At 37.1% G+C, this 23,653-nt stretch overlaps 1 protein-coding gene across 1 annotated transcript; it reads left to right on the top strand.

Annotated features, from left to right (window-relative positions):
• Nucleotides 1–110: 110 nt before the first annotated feature.
• Nucleotides 111–23,188, top strand: INTS13 (integrator complex subunit 13). Its single transcript, XM_075051510.1, has 17 exons — nucleotides 111–436; nucleotides 1,701–1,932; nucleotides 3,349–3,423; nucleotides 4,191–4,393; nucleotides 4,675–4,755; nucleotides 6,534–6,624; nucleotides 9,429–9,557; nucleotides 11,205–11,289; nucleotides 13,965–14,054; nucleotides 14,984–15,073; nucleotides 16,550–16,728; nucleotides 17,531–17,701; nucleotides 18,091–18,245; nucleotides 19,246–19,476; nucleotides 20,595–20,734; nucleotides 21,482–21,617; nucleotides 22,451–23,188. Exons 2-17 carry the CDS (start codon nucleotides 1,708–1,710, stop codon nucleotides 22,488–22,490), a joined length of 2,121 nt encoding a protein of 706 aa, XP_074907611.1. The 5' UTR covers nucleotides 111–436; nucleotides 1,701–1,707; the 3' UTR covers nucleotides 22,491–23,188.
• Nucleotides 23,189–23,653: the final 465 nt, after the last annotated feature.

Genomic DNA, 23,653 nt, shown 5'->3' with positions numbered 1-23,653 from the left:
GCGGCCGCGGTGGTGGGGGGGGGGGGGGGTCGGGAGAGGGGGGAAGCTGTGTGCGTGTGAGGGGAGGAGGGAAGGAGGGGAGAGGCGCTCCCCCCGCCAGCGCTGGGGGAGCCCTTGTGCCAGCGGCGTAAGTGGCCGCGCGGGGGTCTCGCGGCCTCAGGGGTGGGCGGAGCGGGGGGGGCTTCGGCCGCTTCTCCCACCCCCGCGGGCGCCGGGCGCGGAGGCAGGAGCTGGGCCCCGCGCTCGCCGCGGAGCCGGCGGCGGAGGAAGCGGGGGTAGGGGCATGGAGGTCGCCGGGCCGGAGGCGCCCGCGCCCGGCCCCGTCTAGGGCGCCCCGCGGGCCTCACCCCTCCTCCGCGGAGCGAGCCCGCGGCCGGGCCCGGGCGCGGCGCGGAGCGGGCCCGGGACTTCTGCATCAGAGGAGGAGCCGGCCCCGGTAAGAAACGCTTCCCCGGCGCCGCAGGCTCTCTGCCAGGCTCCGGGCAGGGTGCGGGCTCTCCCCCGGCGCTGGGCCGGCCCCGGCTTCTGCCGGCCGGGGGGCCTGTGGCGTGCCCCGGCAGCTGCGGGGCTTGCCGAGGACGGGTGCGAAACCCGCCCCCGCCGCCCCGGAGCGGGACGCTGCCCGCAGGCTGACTTGCGTAAATTCTCATTATCTCAATACTTTAGTATTTTAAACGAGCTCGTATACATTTTTCGGCTTTGTGTGGTGTGTAATTCAGCAGCATTTGCGTGGACGAAATACGTTTTTACACTACAGACGTTATGGAAACATCTAGAAGTTGAGTAAGTTTGAGGAGTGTTTAGTCTGAGGAGCACTAGTCTGAGATAATTTTCGTATGTAGTTTGGGTCTCCGAGTTATGATGTCCACCCTAACACAAGGATTTGATGTTATAGTTGCTTCAAAAGTATTTCTTTCAGTCATGCTATAGGAGAGGGAAAACCAGTCTATCCACGTGAAACGGGAAAATGCAACTCACTTCATTGCCGAGTTCTCAGGCTTCATAGTTGGGAAGAATACAAGGGGTGCTCCTATGAGTCTTGCTGGATAAGAAACATTTACACTATAGTTTCAGACTTGGTATGTCTGTCAGTGAGAGATCAAAGTACAGATGCAAATATTCATTTGAAAAATAGAAAGATGTACCTAACAAAGTGAAGGCTGAAAATGCACTTAGGAGTGATATTTATGCTACTTCAAGGTCTGTATAGCCTAATCAGAATTTTTTTCCATGTTGCTTATTTCATAAAATAAGCTTTGAATAGGAAGCAGTTTCTGTACTTATTTTTCTTAAAAGTTTCTTTTAATTAAAAAAATGGGAAGGGTAATACTGTGCATCTTTGTTGCCTTTTCAACAGTATACTTTCACATTTTCTACTTCTTTTTCTCCTGAGAAAAAATGATTTCTTCTGGTTTTAAATCTAGTATACTAAATACATGGACTAGTAAGAGTTCTAGAGGGTATTTCTTTCTATGTAAATAGATTCTTAAAATGGGAATTTTTTGTAGGTTTTTTAAAAGCTTAGCAGTTTTGTAGGAGCCAATGTATGCAAAATGTAATCTGAATACTGTAGGAGGTTATTTTAAAACTTGCATATTCTAGTAAGATAATTTTATACTATGTAAATTGCACAGTAATTTTGTGATGCAATTTTTTGCCTTGTGCAATTTCTTTCTGACTTTTACATCTGTTTCTTTCAGGAAGAAAATGAAAATCTTTTCTGAGTCTCATAAAACTGTTTTTGTTGTGGATCACTGCCCATATATGGCAGAATCCTGCAGACAACATGTTGAATTCGATATGTTAGTAAAGAATCGGACCCAAGGAATTATACCTCTAGCACCCATATCAAAATCGCTATGGACCTGTTCAGTTGAATCATCCATGGAGTACTGTAGAATAATGTATGATATTTTCCCTTTCAAGAAACTGGTAAGTTTTTAGCCATACTGCTTATGATACTTGATAGTATAAGGGATATTTTCCCATTTTAATGAAGTCCTTTGATATAATTATCTGTTGGTTAGGTTAAAAGGTCAAATATAATTTATTACATAAAAATTTCTTTGTGCTGTTGATATACTTCATAGCTATTTAAATTGGTTTGAGTAGTATTTGGATCCCATTACATATTTATTTTGGGGACCTTTCATTGTCTTAATGTCACTTCCTAACTCTGTACAAAACAGGATAGGTGCTTTAAGGTAACTTACAAATTTATTATTGTGTTCTCCTGAGCTGTAAGTTTGCAAAAGCTTGAGTGAGGTATTGCTTCAAATAGAATCTTGTTTCTAAACGCACTTGGTAGCACTTCAAAGTTGATATCAAGAACCTTATGAAGGAATTCTGGGCTTTAGGAGGAGGTAGGATTGCCCTGAAGCTACCAGTTTGAAAAAGTGGGAGAACTTCCTGGCACACAGCTCCTTGTTTAGAAAAATAAATGCCTGGTGGGTTCTGTAACACTGTATCATAAATTAAGGTAACTAATGCCTGTTTAAGATTTTTTTTTATTATTGAGGAAACCACTGTGCAATGTCCTAAAGGTTAGTTACCCTTAAAAAAAAAAGTTAAAACAACCTTGTGATAGTGATACTGATACAAAGTAGTGATGGTGGAATACTGGCTGTGTCAGAGCAGCTGAGGTAGAGGCCGGGCACTAACAAAAATACCTCTGGTAGTTCAGTGATTTGATGCATGTCAGCTGCACTACTGTGGTGGATTGAGTGTCCTGGTTCTCAGACAATGAATGTTTATACTCTGGAGCATTTAATATACAGTCAAGTCCCATCATGGGATTATATCAAGTGTATTCTTAATGGATTTGAATCAGATGGCTGAACTGGAGTTTGTGTAGTATGAGAAACTGAAATTGAGATGGAAGGTGTGCTTCCTCTTGATATTTTTGTCATCTTTAGAGCATATTTTGCTATGTGATGTGTATTAAATCTTACTAGATATTTATCCCTGTGACCTACTCTGACAGTCTTGGGAGAATGATTTGCAATATTACAGTATTAGAATTTATTTTGTAGCTATTCTACTGAAAATATTACTTGGTAATTAAAATACTTCATAATATCCTGCAGTGATAATTTGGTGTAGATTGATGTAGTGGCTTAAAAATATAAATAGAGTAAGAAGTTGTTAATCATAATGTTACTAAAGGGGTAACTGAATAGAGCAGGAGTGGATGCTTTTTGTGGGTTTTTTTGTCATATTTTTAGTTTGGCTTGTCATTGCACATATCTCCAGAGTATCAGAAGAAAGAGGTGTAATACCTGTTTGTTTGGATTTGGGGAAGTAGCCATAATGGCTGTTATCTTACATGTGCTTTTTTGATCCTTTTAGGTGAATTTCATTGTGAGTGATTCTGGGGCTCATGTCTTGAATTCTTGGACTCAAGAAGATCAGAACTTGCAGGAGGTATGCTTTGTAACTGTTCTTTTGTTTTGTAAGTCTAGTTTAATTGTGGAATAAATAGCAGCTTCTTAGTAACTTCAATGTGAAATAACTTCACTTAATTAAAATGTTGGTGGATCTGGTCTGAAATTGCCTAATAGAATTTTAAGTAGCAGCCAGTGAAGCTGGACTATTCTATAGGCAGCTTTAGATAATTTGAAAAGAATCTAGTAGCTTTGAGTATAGAGTTATATATTAAAATAAATGTTATGAAGAAATTATCTATATATGTTTTCTGTAACTTGGTGATACTTCTTAAATTTGGCTTTTTTTTACATTTGTATGAAAGGCAAATAAACTGTGTTTAAAAAAAAGTAAATCTTCTCTTTGCTCTTGTTTTGTTTCCTCTGAAAAATTTACTTTGGGGAAGAACTGAATTTCCAAATTCTCAGAAAATAAAAGCAGATAACAACTGGTAATGTTAGGATTTCTTTCAGGTATTAGATATAACTTGTTATTATAGCCAGGTATTTTTCTGTAATAAATGAGAATATTATATTCTCAAGGCTTAGTAACCATTAATAAATGAATTGCAAAGGATAATTTAGGGCCAAATGTTCTCCAGAAGCCTGGCAACATATAATGGTCTTTAATTGGTTTGTTTGACTTTTCTCCCAACAATATTAATTTGCATGTAAAATAAGTTACAAAGATGACTTTTCTCTTAACTGATCATTTTAACAAATGGCTGGAAAGTAACTTCCAATAATAATTTCTTTCTTTCTAACTAGTTGATGGCAGCATTAGCTGCTGTTGGGCCACCTAATCCTCGGGCAGATCCAGAGTGCTGCAGCATACTTCATGGTCTGGTTGCAGCAGTTGAAGCACTCTGCAAAATAACAGAATACCAGCATGAGGCTCGAACCATGCTCATGGAGAATGCAGAACGAGTTGGAAACAGAGGGAGAATAATCTGTATTACTAATGCAAAAAGGCAAGTATGATAATGGGCTTCTACCACTTAAAAAAAAGTTATTTTATACATTTTTAGAAGTCTTTCATTGATTGTCAGTAATTAGTGCCCTAAGTAGCTAGTTTTTTGTGGTTTTTGTTAGACCATTTCTTGCCTTGATAAATGTTTCATTTATGGAGGCCTGTTACAGTTACAACCCAAAAATTTCCCGCCTGAAATAGGAGAGCATTTAGTGGCATGTTGCTTTGAACAGGAGGATTGAATATCCTGCATAAAAAAAAAAGTATAAAATTTCTTTCTAGTGACAGTCATGTTCGGATGCTTGAGGATTGTGTTCAGGAAACCATTCATGAGCATAACAAGCTTGCAGCTAATTCAGATCAGTGAGTATACTTTTTACAAATGTGGTTTCTCTTACTCTGTGTGCCTGTTATATCCTCTATGAAATATGGATGTATTTTTGTGACTTAAAAGTTATTCTAATGAACTGTTAGAATGGGTGCCTGTGTGAAACAGAAGGTTGCTGTGGTTTAGCCTGACCCAGCAGTTAAACACCATGCAGCTGCTCACTCACTCCCCCCCCACCATCCCCCCAGTGGGATGGGGGAGAGAATTGGGGAAAAAAAAGTAAAACTTGTGGGTTGAGATAAGAACAGCTTAATAGAACAGAAAAGAAACTAATAATGATAACACTAATAAAATGACAATAGCAATAATAAAAGGATTGGAATATACAAATGATGCACAATGCAATTGCTCACCACCTGCTGACCAATGCCCAGTTAGTCCCTGAGCAGTGATTCTCCCAGCCCCACTCCCTGCAGTTCATATACTGGGCATGATGTCACATGGTATGGAATACACTCTGGCCAGTTTGGGTCAGCTGCCCTGGCTGTGTCCCCTCCCAACTTCTTGTGCCCCTCCAGCCTTCTTGCTGGTTGGGCATGGGAAGCTGAAAAATCCTTGACTTTAGACTAAACATTACTTAGCAACAACTGAAAACATCAATGTGTTATCAACATTCTTCTCATACTGAACCCAAAACATAGCACTGTACCAGCTACTAGGAAGATAATTAACTCTATCCCAGCTGAAACCAAGACAAAAGTACTAAATCATGATATCGTTGACTTGGAGCTGGTGTATAATCATTAGCTTTTCAGTATCATCCTTTATCTTCATAGGACAGTGTTTCTTCAGGTTGTTACCTTCTACATCTTGCTCCAAAATGAGACATGTAACTGTGCCTTATATACTGATATTTGTAAGCAGTAATTCATCTGATACATTTTTTGTGATAACGCTGCATTAATTTTACATTCAGCTTTCTTAACTTCTTTGAAACTAGATTTAATTTCTAAATTATTGTGTTGCCTGACACTTCTCTTGAGATAAAGGAATCTCTTGAAATAGAGGTTGCTCCTCCTCTGAGAAGTCATCTTTTCACCATATGTTTTGTGTAATTAAACACTGAACTGTTTGGCCTGGGACTGTGTATTGCCTTGTAAAGTGTATAGTAGGTTGAGATCCTGTTCTTGGTTGCTCCTTAGGCACTTAAATAGCAGAAGAGGAGTCTCCTATATTTACCTGCTGCAGTTTCAGTTTCATGTGTATATACAGGATACTGCCCAAGGGAATCAGGTTCTAAGTCCACTGTAAAGACAGAAAAGTAGTCTCATTCCTGTAGGTAGACATGTGGAACAATGTCTTGATCTCTACAAATTTCCAGCCGCATTAGAAGATGAGTATGCTATTTGGGCAGTTGTTTTCATGTTCACTAGAATCCCCTTGTTAATACCTGTGCACATGCTTGGAGACACAAATCCTCTGTAGTGTCAATTTTCAGTTGAATGAAACTGAACAGATTACATCAGATAAGGATCTATTCCATTGATATGTCCAAAATGAAATGCAGTGCTATAGCATCTGAAGAGCTAGAAATGTTATACTTTTTTTTATTCTGATACTTATTTTGAAGTATGTGCTTTTGAAAGTAATTGATGTAACCTAGTTTCTACAGAAAGCTTTCAGAAACAGTATGTTGTAATACATCTTTATGATTCTGTGTTCTGGAAATCAGGTGAATCTTGGGAGAACTGATCTAATTTCTAGGAGATAGTCTGCCACACGGTAGGCTAAATAGAATGTTTTTATTTTTAAGTCTAATGCAGATTCAGAAATGTGAATTGGTCTTAATCCACACTTACCCGGTCGGTGAAGACAGCCTTGTTTCAGATCGTCCTAAAAAAGAGGTAAGAAGCTTAAAATGAGGAAATTTATCCAAGGACTAGGAACCATGTCAGACTCAAAATAAGCAGTGCAAGTTAAATATTTGGCAATAACGTTTTGAGCCTCTGGTCTCTGGTAAGGTGTAGGAAAAAGTACAGGTGATAATTCTTTGAAAAGTTGACAGCCTGCATATTGCTGTCTAAAGCGTATGCTTTGTTTTCTTGTTTTGTAGTCTTTGTGCATATATGGTATCCCCTTTTTTCATTTCCTTACTTATATTTCTTGCATTAATAATTCGTGATTTATTTTTTTGTGAAGTAAGCCTGTTAATGCCATAGAATGATAGCCTTGGGTTTGATGGCTTTTTTGAGAAGGAAATGCGCATTTAGGAACCTAGTGGAAAACCATCAACTACTTGGTGTGTTGAATAGGTTAGTTGAGTAACTTTCCTGCTATTCAAGCATAAGCTGCTAGCTAGCACAAGCCCCATTTTCCTTAATACCTGTTACTGAACGATGTGGATGTTGTTCAGCACTGTGTGTTCCATGTTACCCAGACTAACATGTTAGCATTTTTAGCCTTTTGGTTGAATGGTTTTCTCATGAAACCAAAATAAGCTTTTGTGTATAAATTCTGTTGTTCCAGTGTTAGCGAACAGAATGCCTTTTTAATGAAAAGCATTGGAAAGCATATCTGCTTCCAAGTGAAAGGATAATATATTGTGGGAATGTAGAATATGCTTGAAGTTTGTCAAATAATTGAAGTGACCTACAGGTACTTTTAAAGATTATTTTGCAAAAAGGTGAAAGGATGCATATTAGAAATTATTCTCTATATTAACATCTCAGTTGTTCAGTAACAAAAGCATGTGTGCTCTGTGGACTTGTATGCTTAGTGGTGGTTGTTTGAAACCAAGTACATATGAAATATTTTGTAATATATTCTGCTCTTCATCAGTCTGCTCTGCTCAGTATTTTAATGTGCTGTCTGTAGGAGATAAGACACAAGAAAAAAAGTCTTACTCTTAACATGAAAGGCATCTAGTCCTGCACATTATTTCATAAATAAAAAGGACTATAACAGCTACCTTCCTGAGATTCTTTTCTACAAAACTCTTTTGTAGTTGTGGTAAAAAAATAAAATGTGAACAGAAGAGAATAAATTGACTACTATGTTCCTCTGTAAGACAGTCATCTTTCACTGGGGTTTTTTGTTGGTTTTTTTTTCCTCCAAAAAGTGTACAACCAAATTCCTTGTTGGCTAGGGAAAAATCAAATGTATCTTATCGCTTGTGTTTGTTTCCCTTGTGTGTATATAATGAACTTAGAGGTAGGTATATAAAAATTACTTTGTTCCTGTTACTCAGCAGGTAAAAGAGTGAAAAACTAGGCTCCAAGCTGCTATTAAGAGGATTTCTTCCCCATGTTGTGGTACTAATTCTTCTTATTAACAATTAATGACTCAAGTTTTTCAGCACACTTGTCATTTTTTGACAATTTGTAGCAACTGCAACTATAACAACTGGTGTAACCTGACATTGTGGTTTAACCCCAGCCAGCAACTAAACACCATGCAGCTGCTCTATCACTCCCCCTCTTCACCTGGACAGGGGAGAGAAAAATATAACAAAAGGCTCATGGGTTGAGATAAGGACAGGGAGAGATCACTCAACCAATTACTGTCATGGGCAAAACAGACTCGACTTAGGGAAAATTAACTTAATTTATTGCCAGTCAACGAGAGTAGGGTAATAAGAAATAAAACCAAATCTTAAACCACCTTCCCTCCGCACCTACCTTCTTCCCAGGCTCAATTTCACTCCCTATTTTTCTCTATCTCCTCTTTCCACCAGTGCAGGGGGATGGGGAATGGGGGTTACGGTCAGTTCATCACACTGTCTCTGCTGCTCCTTCCTCCTCAGGGGCAGGGCTCCACACACTCTTCCCCTGCTCCAGCATGGGTACCCTCCCACAGGAGACTGTCCTCCATGAACTTCTCCAACGTGAGTCCTTCCCATGGGCTGCAGTCCTTCACAAACTGCTCCAGCGTGGGCCCTTTCCACAGGCTGCAGTCCTTCAGGCACAGACTGCTCCAGCGTGGGTCCCCTGCAGGGTCGCAAGTCCTGCCAGAAAATCTGCTCCAGCGTGGGCTTCCCACAGGGTCACAGCCTCCTTTGGGCACCCACCAGCTCTGGTGTGGGGTCCCTGGGCTGCAGGTGGAGATCTGCTCCATCGTGGACCTCCATGGGCCGCAGGGGGACAGCCTGCCTCACCATGGTCTTCTGCACGGGCTGCAGGGGAATCTCTGCTCTGGCGCCTGGAGCACCTCCTCCCCCTCCTTCTGCACTGACCTGGGGGTCTGCAGGGCTGTTTCTCTCGTGTATTCTCACCTCTCTCTGGCTGCCATTTCTGTGCCATAGCACCTTTTTTTTTCGGTTCTTAAATCTGTTATCCCAGAGGCACTACCACTGTTGCTGATGGGCTCAGCCTTGGCCAGCAGTGAGTCCCTCTTGGAGCCAGCTGGCATCGGCTCTGTTGGACATAAGGGAAGATTCTAGCAGCTTCTCACAGAAGCCACCCATGTAGCCCCCCTGCTACCAAAACCTTGCCATGCAAACCCAATACACCTGAAAAATTCTGAATGAGAAATAATCTTTGCTTCTTCCTCCTTAGTTTCCCATGGTGTGGGTTTTTTGGGCAGCAGTTTTTCCCTCTAGTTGAATTTAACAGTATAAATGTATTTATTTTAGAGTTTCAAATGAATAATACTGTTACATGATACTAGAGCCTAATCCATTGATACTATATACTCTGTCAATTTATTTTAGCTTTCACCAGTTTTAACCAGTGAAGTGCACAGTGTCCGTGCAGGACGGCATCTGGCTACAAAACTGAATGTTTTAGTACAACAGCACTTTGATCTGGCTTCAACCACAATAACTAACATTCCGATGAAGGTAAAATTGTGTCTATAGCTTTGTGTTAACTAGCTGCATCACTTCTAAATTTGTTTGAAAACTTTTAATGTTTATTTTAATTGAATTTTTACATTGTTTTTCTCTCCATATCATATTTTCTGTTTTGTTTTTTTTATTAGCCCACATTCAATGTCTGTGACCAGGTTAGTAAAATAAAGAAGGGGAAAAAAGTAAAGAAGGATCACAGAACAAAATGTTGTATTGCTGAATCTCAATTTTTGATGTAGCAATACATGTGTTATTTCAGTTCTGTTTCCATTATTTTATATAAATACAATCTTATTTACCTCAGATTACTTTGTCTGTGATTCTTTTGTCTTTTTCTAGTTGTGTTTAGATATTCTTGACCCTTGTGCATTATAGTGGCATAGTGAGTCTCTTTTTCCTCTGTTTCATTATCATGCCCACCCAACATAAAGGTGTTTGTAACTAATAGCTGATTTTTGACTAAAGATCTTCCAGTAGGTTTTCCAGTTCGAAGATCCATAAAAAAGAAACAGGGGGACAGGGGCTATGTCTAGTTAAGAAAGATACTAAATTAAACATTTTCTGCTCAAAGTTGGTTGTCCCTATTTTTTTTTTCATTGCTACTGGGAGGGAAATCAGTGCAACAAAGAATTTCAAGTATTAAGTTTACAATGATTTTTCTGATCAGGCAGCAAGAGACAATTGAAACGGAAGTGTCAGTATTCAAACAAACAAAGGGCAGGGACAGATAAACTTTCCTGATTTAAAAAATTCATCAAGTTCTAATACTGTCAATCATTACTTGCATCATTGAAAACTAACAGTATTGTATGGATTTTGTAAGTTAAAACATGAAATTAAAAATCATTTTCACAGCTTTAATGAAACTTTGACATGGGTCATGGCATAAATGTGACTTAAGTTTGCAAATACCTTGTCTGTAATTTTCTGACCTGTGTGCTGCTGGTATGCCTCTCCCTTCTGCCTTTGTCCTTATAGTAATAGACTATGTTGGGTTCTCTGTGGTTTTTTCTTTTTCTTTTTTTTTAACTTGGAATAAATTACCAAGGTTACTGTTCTGTTTTTGCTAGTCCTCTGCAGCTGTTTAAAGATGCAGTGTTCTCTGTAAAACATCCATTTTTTTAATTATAAACTTGCAGCTGCAAGTTCACTTCTATATATATTAAGTGCCAGGAAATAAGTTAAAAATGTGGCTTTTGGTTTGGATTCTTGAGGTTTTTAGTTGTGAAAAGTAATTGCCAATCTATTCTGCAGTGACCAGTTGTTGCTGCTCAGTAAGTTGTAACTGCTGGTGGTATTCGATATGTTGTAAGATTCCTTAACTTCACTAACTTAAAAGTAGTTAAGCCTATTTTTACCTATATTTTACACTATGTACCCTGTCATGACATTTGTATAAAGGGGAAACCATAGGGTTTCAAAAAAGGAAAAAAGAGGAAAAGCAGATGGCTGCATCTTTAAAGAGGTCAGAGAGCAAACAGTTTCCTCAACATTGCAATCCCATTGTTGTCTGATGCACTTTGGAGACTTTTTGTTTTCTTCTGGAGTGAAAGGTAAATGTAGAATCATTTATTTATGAAAACAGTGACCTCTAGCTAAAAGAATTATATTTATTCTTTCTACCTTTCTCTTTTAAAGGAAGAACAACATGCTAACACATCAGCCAACTATGATGTGGAGCTTCTTCATCACAAAGAGGCACACGTTGACTTTTTAAAGAGTGGTAAGTAGAAATAGTCGTCTAAAAGTGGCTTTTGATCAGCCTGCTAGAAGTATTCACAAAGAAAGATTGCAAGCTTCAAATTGATGTAAATTTCAGGCATGATTAGCATATTTTCAGTTATTCCTTACAACCTTAGAATTTGATTTGTAATGTTGGCATTGGAGTTTTACTCATTACTGGCATATTTTAATATAGTAATAAGGATATAACTATGAAAAAACAGGTCAAATTCAACAGACAAGGTTTCACATATGTTCAGGATATTTGTGTGAGATTTGAGGTACATGTCAACTTCCTACTGAGATATAAAAAGTAGATGAGAGACCAGGTGTGCAGTGATTTTAAAAAAGAAAGTGCCTCTTGTGGGTATTTGTGGAAAATTATTCCTTGCACAATTGAACTTTTAATCTGTCAAATAATAATGGTTGACATCACTTACATCCCATAGGCCTGTTTATAACAGTAACTGCTTTGGAAAAGACAACTGTTACTTGGCTTTTGAGCTTTCTTGTTGTATTTTAAATACCTAGTATCCTTTTTGTAAATTTGGAATTATTACCTAGTATTCCTCTGAGGTGAATTTTTAATAACTGAGGTTAGAAAAACACAACAGTAAGCCTTATGCAGAACTGTTTTGTTCAGGAAACATACTTGATGTAAAATTTTATTAATAAGTCAGGCTAAAAATTCTGTATTGGTAGAATTAAAAGCAAAGCCAAGCAGTGGAAACACCTTCAGCCTGTGCCAGTGTGTTATGGAATACATACACTGTATGCCTTTTCAGTGCTGAAGTCTCATCTGAAGCTTTTAAAGGCTTGTATATGCTTTGTTTTCTCTTACTGCATTGACTGTAATTTCTGTTATATGATTCAATACCATTAAAAGCTTAGTCTGATTTACTCTGTAGAATATATCTATTTAGATACAGGCTGTAGATACTTGTTTTACTATCCAATACTATATTATCTAGTTTTAAAGCATATTAGAAAGTTGATCATGGTTTGACTTCTAAGAAGCAAAGAATTTAACAAATGAGTTAGTTATGTCAGAGCTATTTAACAAAGAGTGGGTATTTCTTTTCTGAAGTTTTGAAATTGTATGGTCTGTAAGGTAGCCATTTTAGGGAGTTTGTGCTTTTTTTTTCCTCTTAAGGGGGTTACCATTACTTTGAGGAAAGGGAGGTAACTTCTTGTTATCATCTAAAAGTCCTGTGCTGCATATTTTAGTGGAGTGTATGATTAAAGATTGTGGAAAAAGAATAGGATGTTACAGTAATGAACTCTGACTCATCTGAACTTGTGTTACCATGTTGAAAGCATAACACTTTATTGTGAGGGCTCAGAAATAGTTTTGTAATACCTATTGGCTCAAGGAATAAGTCTGCTAGTAAAAGCTAAAAGCAAACTTGGACTGCAATTCCCTCTTCAGATTTTTTCCATCGGAACTTTGAGAGGAAAAAGTCTCTTCTTAGTTCCTGTAAATTTCAGTTTCTTTTATTTTTTACATAAATCTTTCAGCTGTAATGGCTCTGGTGCTAGGAAAGTAGGAATTCAGTTACATTGATCTTATTTCTGTGAAATGTTGCCAGAGAATTTTTATATTAAATAAGTTTTGCCTTTAGATATTCCGAGAGAGACTTTCCAAAATGATTCTGGTTATTTTAACTGAAAAAAAAAAACCACCAAACTTTTGCAAGTTGCCTGCATGATTAATAAGCAGATCAAACCTTTTATGAGTAAATGTCTTTGTTATGAAATAAAAGAAAACTTGGTATGTGAAAGATTAGACTAAACCCTAACATACTATATACAATGGTGCATGTTGATGTATGTGTCTCATTCCTCCCAATTATCATGGGTTTGAGCATATTAAGTGACTATGCTACTGTAATTATGAAACTTCATGCAAAACTCAGTTAATTCTTTCCTGAGATAACGAGTCAAAGATCATGAAGAATCACAAAACTCACTAGTAGAAACATAGTTTAGTGTATTAAGGAGTATTGATAATGTCTGCTTTAAGGCCTTCAGGTGGTTTTTGCCAGACCAGTTACCAGTGAGATGATTTAAGAAAGTATTTTAATGATAAAACATCTACAGCCAGTAAAATGTGTTCAGAGATGTTCAGATTGAATCTGACATAGCAAAGACACTGGATGATGAGACCAAATACTTCTTTCCCCAAAAAGTCCAACTTGTCAAATGTGCCCTTAGATCAGTTTCAGTTTTGACTTTAGGACATAATATATACAAGAAATTGTCAGCTCTAACATTTGTTAAGGGTTCTGATTTCTGTGTGGAAAACTAAAAAAGATAGTTCCTTAAAGTCCTAGGCATTTTAGAAGAAAAAATTTGCCTGCTATAGATAAAACATATATATAATTTTCTAAATCTTGAATCAAACCTATGGAACATACTCTGGAGCTGCAGTATTTTGTTTGCTGAATTGGTCTTTAAAATATATGCAATGGCTGCTGATTTTAAAAGGTTATTTTTTTCAGCTGCCACTGCTAATAACTTTTTTTGGCTTAAGTTAGATACCTAACTTCTTAAAATTAGATTGCATTTTGTATATGCTCATGTTATAAATATTTTGTACCTTAAAAATTTAGAGTTTTTTTTCTGTAATAAAGAAAATATGGTTGATCACACACTTTTTCTGACTTTATATTGCAGGTGATAATCATATAGGTGGCAATAGCAGAGAAGGCACATTTAAAGAAACTGTTACATTAAAATGGTGTACTCCTCGAACAAATAGTGTGGGTAGGTAACATGGTATCTTACAAAACTGATATTCTAATTTGTGTGGAACACTGTTCTCTCTGTACACTGGTAAGAAACTGAACAAGGAGGTAATTTGCTTCTTGTTAATGCTGGGTTTACCTTTTGGTCTATAAACCTTGCTGCTGACTGTACCGTGCTTTACTAATGGTCATACGATGCTCTCCTGATCTTGGCTAATGAGTGGTTTGTGTAAGAGGTGAGAGGGGTAGTAATGCTTTTCTTGGTGGCTTTTTTTCAATCTCCTCTACAGTGTTCAGTAATGATTTGCCCCTCCCACAGGGCCAAGTATATCTTGTCAGATCCACAGTGGTGGTTTTTTAACATAGCAGATTTGAGACATTGAATCTTTTTTTGTTTTAATTTTTGTTTTGGGGGTGGCATCAAAGTACTACCTTTAGTGTAATCTTTAGAGTGCTAGGTAAAAAGCTTTGTAAGGAAATTTATGCAATGATACTATCAGACTAGTTCCTCTATATTAACCTTCAAATCTGAGTAAGGGAGAGAAAGATGGGGAAGAATTGGGGTAACACAGGAACCACCCAGCCATTTAGCTCATGCACCCTGTAGACTTATCAGCAAGATATGTTGACTGTTTGAGCCAGCAGGTCAAAAATATAGATAAGAGAAATAAGAGGATGCTGACTCTACAATGAAGTAATTCAGGAGATGAAGAACTGGAGGTCCTGTTGGAAATAGGGCTTGGGAATGTATTAGGCTCTCAGAGTTGAGGGTAATGGAATGATTGTGAGGAGGTGGTGAAAGGAGCAGACTTTTAGATCAGGAGACAGCTAGACTTTTTAGTTCTGCTGATTGTGGAATAGCCTCCTCCTCTTCCTTTCTTTTATTTTGTGGGATATTTTTTCTGTATGTGGTAGTACACTCAACTTTTCTACTCATTTATTTTTCAGAATTACACTACTGCACTGGAGCATACAGAATCTCACCAGTAGATGTAAATAGCAGACCTTCTTCATGCCTTACTAACTTTCTCCTTAATGGTAAATTTGTATCCTTGGCTAATTATTTAACATTTTAATTGTTAATATTGTGAATACAGCACTTACCACATTTTGGCTTGTATAGCAATAAATGTTTATATACTATAAAAGTGTCAAGTTTGTTTTAACATGTTGAATAAATAAAAGAAGAAAGTTGTTAAATATACTCAAAGGCAAATGGAATGTGTTTTGAAACTTGAAGATGGGAGGAAAGATGTAAAGAAAGAGCAAGTATTGAATTCTGGTAGTTCTTTTCTGAATCCAAACATAGAATACTTTTCACTTTACGCTATTTAGTAGGAAACACTGATTTCAGTAGGTGATAGTGCACTTGATCACAATGCTTACCCTGATTATTGCAAAATATTAGCAACTTTTGTCTATGCCTGATTTTTAGCAGATGCTGGGCAGCCTCAGAAAGCTCTTTTAACTGTTATGAGCAACTAAGTATGTTGGTCAATTGAAGCAGAAATACCTATGTGTACTGGAATCAGTCAAACAGTAGGTTAGATTTAGTTATCTTTTGCTTATCTGTAAGATCTTGCCCATTGCTGTGAATAATCTTGCTGTAAGAGGCTGCCTTTTAAATACATGTTAAAAAGGTAACCCAAAGCTGTTTCTTCCAAACAAGTAATATGTAGTCAATGTTAATTACATGTGTTTCTTTTTTACAGTATGCAAACAAAATTGCATTACAAAGATCCTTTTAATGGGGTTTTCTTCAGTCGAGTCATTTCAGTGTCTAAATGTGCAGCTGTTGTATTAAACGCTATATTTTTGTGGTTTTCTCTAAAGATTCTGTACTGGAAAAGTACTTTGATTAGTAAAAATGGTTGGAACCAAAATTAATAGCATATTTGAGATAACCAGTCTCTTCTGATCTTCTATTTTTGCTTCCTCGTAACAAACAACTTGGAGAATGCATCCTTTTATGCTTAGTGTATTTTACTGGAAATAAGACAAAGGCAGGTTTATTCTTCTGTCTGAAAATCGGTATCCATTTTAAGCATTAACAAATAACATCAATTCATACCTATATACTCCAGTACGTTGTTCTGTTATTTTTATAGAAGTTGCTTTTAATGAGGGAGTTTGTACAGTAGCACCAACTAATTTTAGTATACAACGTAATCTGTAATAATTAAAAACAGCAAGCTGCCCTTACACAATATATCATTTTACAAATATGTATTTTTCCTAAGAATAATGTCTTACAGAGTAAGTGGTTGGTTGATCCAGGAGAGAGGCTTGTTGATCTTTCTCTGTAAAATTCAAGAGCCTATGACACTGGTCTGTGTAAAGACACAGTGTAAATACTCAAAGGAGATAGCTGTTTCTTGTTCAGCTAGGTGAAAACACAATTTTAATGGATTCAGAGTCTTACTGGCTAGGTACAAACCTGTGTTGTGTATATGTAGTTTTTAATTTAAAATTGCAGCACACAGTAACTAATGAAACTGATCTCATTTCCAACAGGTCGTTCTGTTCTGTTGGAACAGCCACGCAAGTCTGGCTCTAAAGTAATTAGTCACATGCTCAGCAGCCATGGAGGAGAAATTTTTCTGCATGTATTAAGCAGCTCGCGATCAATTCTAGAAGATCCCCCATCAATTAGCGAAGGGTGTGGTGGAAGAGTCACTGACTACCGGATTACAGTAAGATGCTTTTCTTTTTTTTTTTAGCTTTTTTCTTAAGTTGCTGCTTATCTCAGAGATGTAGTGCAATAGATGTCTAAAGGAAATGCGGGTACATTTTCTGGAGAGCTGGAGTGGATTGCATGGTCAAACTGTTTTTCTTTGTACTACTGATACATATTTAGTACAAAGTAGTACATCTGCTTATTGTTATGCTGGCTTCATAGAATCCTTTCTGTGGCAAGGAAGGACTTGCCTCCTTATGCACTATGAGTATTTAAAATTTGTTCTGATTCTAGAATAACATTTTTCTTGGCAAATTTTTTCTGTGGGCTGGATATACATAGGACTATATCCTCCTTATTGTCAGAAGGATAGATTGCATGTGAATGGTTTGTACAATAAATAGAAAAGATGTCAGCTTTGAACCCTGGATATGGAGCAGACAATCAGCTGGTATTCATTTTGGGTTTTTTCCTTTTTTTAACACATCCTTTGTATCTGTTGTAAACAAGCAGAAGTGGCTTCCAGAAAAACATAATAAAACTCTTACCATACATGAAATACCTTGCAGATCCAGAAGGCAGCCTCATAAAAAAACCTTGCATCAGTTTTTAACCCATATTTTTATACAACTGTTTTTGTGCTCACCCCCAATAATGTATATCTGAAAGCTAGAAACAGTGCTCTGGTTATTAGGGTCAAGTTTAGCAGTGGGGATGATACACAGTTAGTGATAAGTGAGACTCTGCTGTTTTGCCCCTTCAGTGAAAGTTACTTTGTTAGAGAAATGCCTAATTGTATCTTGTTTGGTTATCATTAGGATTTTGGTGAATTTATGAGGGAAAACCGATTAACTCCTTTTCTAGAGCCCAGATATAAGATTGATGGAAGTCTTGAAATTCCATTGGAACGTGCAAAAGATCAGTTAGAGAAACATACTCGTTACTGGCCTATGATTATTTCTCAGACTACCATCTTCAACATGCAAGCTGTAAGTAACCTGGGGTCTGTACCCTTTTATTCTGTTCTAGATGAAATGTCACCTTGCCACTTGATGAAATATTAACTCTATAGTAAATCACTTGCCACAAAATCAGTTTATATTCAGCTTTATTTTCACTGAAGTACTCTGTATTTAATGACAATAGATTATTGGAATGCCATCTAAATAAGGCGGAACATTTGAACCTGACAGCTACAGAGCTGCTGGGTAAAGAAAACATGCATCTGCTTATACCTGCTCAGAGTTATTACAAAACTGAGAATAAGAGGAGGTGTGTTTGTTGTGTGTTGTTCCATTGTCTTTGATTTCTTTCTTCTTCCTCTTTCTCTTCTGCAACATACACAGATTTTCTTGTTGACTTTTGTTTTGTCTTGCAGGTAGTGCCATTAGCCAGTGTGATTGTAAAAGAAGCAATGACTGATGAGGATGTTCTGAATTGTCAAAAAACAATATACAATTTGGTAGACATGGAGAGGAAAAATGATCCACTGCCAATTTCAACAGTTGGTACCAGAGGAAAGGGTCCTAAAAGGTTACATGCATATCTCTTTTTGTTGATGCTGGACTTTTCTCAGAAATATTCTGTTTACATTGTTTTCATACCAAATTTTTAAAATTTGGCCAAAGGTAATATGTAGTAAACTCAATGCTGTATATATGCAAAACAAATGCTTTGCCTGCATCACTTAGGGGCTATCACAGTGCTGATATTGCTGTTTGTTAGGAAAAAAGATACATCATTTTATTACCCAAGTATTGTGAGTATCTTAAAAAAAAAAAAAGAAAGCAAAGATAGTTATCAAGAAAAGTAAGAGATTGATACAAGTTAAGGCAGGGAAAGTGGAATAATTTCAAATTAATATAAAGGAAAACTTAAGCATATTATAAATGAATAGTGCTTTAAAATTGGGTTATATTAGAATAGTCAAATCCTTTTGAAACAGTTATTTAAAATACGGGCTAGTCCTTTAAAACAAGCATAGAATATCCTGTTACCTCAGTCACTGTGATGTGTGCATTGTATTTCCAATAATTGGCTGAAAAGAAATCCAGCTGTGGAAGATCTGCCCACATGACTGGGAGTTATTTACAGTAGCATGGTACAATTCTTTCTAATTTTTTTTATCCAAAGAATTAAATAGTAATTAATTTGCATGTTGGTACATGTGTGGCCCTCTGCATATCCTGACATTGCATGGTTAGCAAACACCTGAGAGGATTCAGAAGTGCCTTTTTGGTAGTGAGATCTTGTGGAAGTTAAGAATTTGATTTCAGTGGAAACGGTCTGTTTCAATTTAAACTTAACTCAGGATATTAACTGGGAAATGTTACATGTAATGGGGTTTCAAGGATGGAGTGATCCCAGGTGGACAGACCTCCAGTACAAGAGGACAGAGAATCTGTTTGGGGTTAATCTTTGTTTTGGGGTTATTTTTGTTTCTTAAGGTCTGTTTTTTTTAACCTTAATTTAGTCAGTGGTTTAATCATCTAGGTAATCCTGTATGTAAAATATTTTTTCTGGCCTTGCTTAGAGACGAACAGTACCGGATTATGTGGAATGAATTGGAGACCCTTGTACGAGCACACATAAACAACTCTGATAAACACCAGCGAGTTTTAGAATGTTTGATGGCTTGCAGAAGCAAACCCCCAGAAGAAGAGGAGCGCAAGAAACGAGGTAGAAAGAGAGAAGACAAAGAAGACAAGTCAGAGAAGTTGGGCAAAGACTATGAATCAGATAAGCCATGGCAAGAATCAGAAAGGTAAATTTTCTAAAGTGAGATAAAACTGTAGCATAATAATTTTTGTCCTGCCCTGCTTCAAAAGGGAGAGGAATTTTGGTGAAACAGTTGCAAGTTTCAATTTGATGTGTTCATGCTTGTAACCTTGACTTAGTACCAGTGAGTGCAGATGCCCAGGTTTTTTGGATCAGTCATCATTACCAAGCTTGGGAAATGGGCATTACATTATTATGGTGCCTGCTTATTGGACTTTTCAAATTAACATATTTTACAAGCAGTATGGTTCTTGGACAAGTTGTTGACCACTTAGCAGGGCTTTGCAGCTTGAGGAGTTGCTGCTGTTGCATTTTATTGTAACCACACCACCTACTAGATGTTAAACTGCTTTACAGAAATAATAAAGCATGACTAAAAACTCAAGATAGGCAGTTATTTTCTCTTGAGCTGTAGATAGTTTAGTGTTCAGGTAGATAAACAATCCAGATGGGTTTGGCTCTTCTCTTTAGTCAAATGTCAGGATTGATTGTCTGTATACCTACTGTTTATAATTCATGTTGTTGTTGTAACTTGTCTAAGTGGTAAGCATCCGTCAGTCTCTTCTGTTTTCAGTCTTTCAAACTATTCTAAAGAAATCAAAAACCCCACATGGTAGTAATCTTAATTTGCATGTGTTTTGTGCATGCTATGATCATTTAGGGTAGGAGGACCTTTTCACCTACATTATTGTCACCATGCTGATGACCTTTCATGCCTTTCTATGTATGATCAAATCCATTCCTACAATTGCTTTTACTTTCACATGTGGAGTAAAAATGGGGACTGAGATAAAAGGGACTTGATATAGAATAGGTCTGAATTCATGTAGAAAAGATAATAGGAAATCGTGTCGTATTTTTGTATATTTATTGTTACTTAGTCTTTTATTCAAAATTCAGAATGATCAGCTGTCTCAACTACCATATAATACTGCTAACTAACTTAAGTGAAATTATATTCTAAGATCCTTCCCTTTACTTAAGGCTTTATCTAGAGGATTATTTGGCTAGTGTTCCCTATTGTTTTTCACATGAATGGTGTCAAGAATCATATGTTCTGCTCTAGCATATGTTGCTTCACTGTTTTCCTTCCCTCTCAAAAAGGTTAAAAGGTATTTTGGATCGTGAAAAAGAAGAACTAGCAGAAGCTGAAGTTATCAAAGATTCCCCTGATTCTCCTGAGCCACCCAACAAAAAGCCTCTTATTACAATGGATGAAATGCCCACAGTTGAAAAGGCAAAAGGTAAACCAGAATTGCAACAGATTATTTCTTTTAAAGATAGTTGTTGTATCAGTCTGTATTTTCTAAAGTAATGAGGTGAATCTTCTTGGAGTTAAAGCTAAGTCAGTGAGGATCATTTTTAATTAAACACTCAGTGTTGAGAATTTCTTGATAAATAATGTTAACCTCAACAGGTCTATGTAAAAAGAGCTACCAGGATGTTGTGTGGGCCTACTGATAGGCATTTGGTCAGCTGCCCTGGCTATGCCCCCCACCTCCCAGGTTCCTGTAAAAATTAACTCTATCCCAGCTGAACCCAGGACAGTTGTGTTGACAGGGGCTTAGACAAATTTCTGCTGGTGCTCTTTGAGCTACTGTATGTCAGAAATGCTATTAAAGGACAGGTATCAGAAATCACTGTCTCCTGCTGACTAATAAATACAAACATGCCTAAGAAGTATAGTTGTCGGAATGGGCAGTCCTCACTGACTTCTCTTCCTTGGTGTGAACTATTACCAACTGTCGCAGTGGCTGAGCTGATGTTCAGATTCTGCATTTGAAGCAAAGTCAATCTCATATGAAGCAACTACTCAGCTGTTATCACTCTGCATATTTTGTGTTTAGTCTCTGTTATAAGGTTGGTTAATATTAGTGGTTTTAATATGTTCTACTACCATAGTTTGTAATTTCTTCTGAGCTTTTATAATGATGTAATGTTTAAGAATTCAGAAATTAAATCACTTAGACTCTTTTTACTTGCAATTTTAGGGCCAATGTCCTTGCTGTCTTTATGGAGCAACAGGATTAATACTGCCAACTCTAGGAAACACCAAGAATTTATTGGTCGTTTGAACTCTGTCAACAATAAAGCTGAGCTATATCAACATCTGAAAGAAGAAAATGGGTTTGTATCAGTTAAACAGTAGCATCACTACAAATATCTTAGCAGTGGTCAATATGCAGAACAGAGGGATACTTCAGTTACAGCATCAAAAAGACAACTGACTTTTTTGAGGATTAAAATTTATAAATACATTCCTTTCTCTCAGTATTGATGGAGAACTACAGTAGTGTTTGCTTTTCAGTTGCTTGCATCTATGCTGAGTAAGGCTGAATGCTGATAAATGGTCTTCCCTGTGCCTTAGTGGTTGCCCTTGCAGCAAAACTCTTAAACTTCAGGGGGTTAAATGGTAGCTAAGTTGAGATTTCTTGTGCCAGTCTGTTGCTTGCTTTAGCTTCTACAGGAATGGGTAATATAAAAATATTGTCAATAATAGAGTGGTTGAATCTTACGCTGTGCTGTAATGAAGTTGATAGTAGTCCATGTTCTGCCAAAAAATATTGAAAAACCAAACCAGCCTCCTCTTAAGTAGATAAGATGACGGTAGTCAATGATCAGTGTAAGAAGGGTGAAAATGAAGACCTTAAACTGCTAAAGCTCAGATTTTAGGAATAGGTACTCTGTAGTCACATGAATATGGACTTTTGTCTTTTGGTGAGGTTGATAATGGATAGCTTTTTGCAGTTGGTGCTGGAATGTTTCTTTGCAGAAACCTTTCCTTTATGTACTGATTGCTGCTTAAAGAAGTATTAAGAGGAGATGAGATTGTGTACGTTGGGGGCAGGAGAGACAGGATGGCTAGTGAAGTAAAAAATATTTATTAAAAATATTTGTCTGATTTGTTTTCTTAATCTGTTGATTGTATTTCCAGTAACAATTGTTGTCTTGCATTTCAGAATGGAAACAACGGAAAATGGAAAAGCAGGCCGGCAGTGATGATTAATTCTGTTTCTTCGGACAAAACTTGGCCAAATTGCAAAAATATTTAATGCTGGAATAGATATTGGTACCATTTCAGTACAATTGTGTAGCTCTGTTTGGATCGGTTTTTACATTTTTCTATTCTTATTTTTGCTATGAAATACTAAATCCGCATATCACATTAAATTAATAGTGTGCAAATAGGAGCTGTTCTGAAGTACTTTAGTCATGTTTTTAGGATGAAGAAAACCTGTACTGTCGTGGACTAAATCAAGTAATCAAATATGTTAGAGTTTTAAGTCCTTTCCCATAACTATTGTTTAGTATTTCAAAATCAGCAAGACTGATTAAAAAAATCAAGTAATTGATAACTAACTGATAATATTGTTAACTTTGGTTCATGAATACTTTTATTTATATGAAACCTCCTCAGGAGTCCAGAATTACGGAAAAGACTGCACACTGAGTACCTAGTCACTGAGCTGAGAAAATGCCAGTCTTGGTTTTCAACTAAGGGGTGGGAGAGTGAGTGCTTTTACAGATAAAAATTGTTGGTTTAAGGACTTTTAAAAAATTGACTAGAAATTATCTTTAGAAAGCAAAGCTTTTCAGGTTGTTGTGCTGGAGTTAAGTCTTTGTTTTTAAGCAAAAGTAAAATAAAATTTTTGCTAATCATTAAATTATTTTTTTGATGAAATATGCCCTCTAAGATACCTGTGGTTTTAGGTCTAAGCTTTTTTTAACGTCATGGGGAGACTTGTTCTCAATATTAATGGCTGTGAAATAACAAAGTGGATGATCTGTCTTCATTATCTTTAAGAGCCTTTTTTTCTCTTAATGGAGAGTAGAATTCTCAAACAGGAAAACTGTCACCCAATGTCTGTGATCTAATCCTTTGTAAGATTTGGGGTTGGCTTCCAAATGGGTCAACTTGAGTGGGCTAAGGAAAGATGAATAGCTAAGCTCTACATGTATGTCAGCCTTCCTCTGATCTGCATCTGTTACCTTATTCTAGCTTGTATAAGCAATTGAAGGTCTCATGGATTTGGTATGTTATAGTTTAAGTTGATTTAAGACACATCTTTGTGAGCTTTTCTAAAACTAAATTAATATACCATAGTTCATGATGACTAGATCTGAAGACAAGCATCTGAAGCAAGTATTCTTTACTTACATTG

This window comes from Buteo buteo, chromosome 19, assembly GCF_964188355.1.
Source record: "Buteo buteo chromosome 19, bButBut1.hap1.1, whole genome shotgun sequence".
Classification (NCBI taxonomy): domain Eukaryota; kingdom Metazoa; phylum Chordata; class Aves; order Accipitriformes; family Accipitridae; genus Buteo; species Buteo buteo.
The sequence above is the reverse complement of the archived record's forward strand: the minus strand, read 5'-3'. Positions and strand labels throughout refer to the sequence as shown.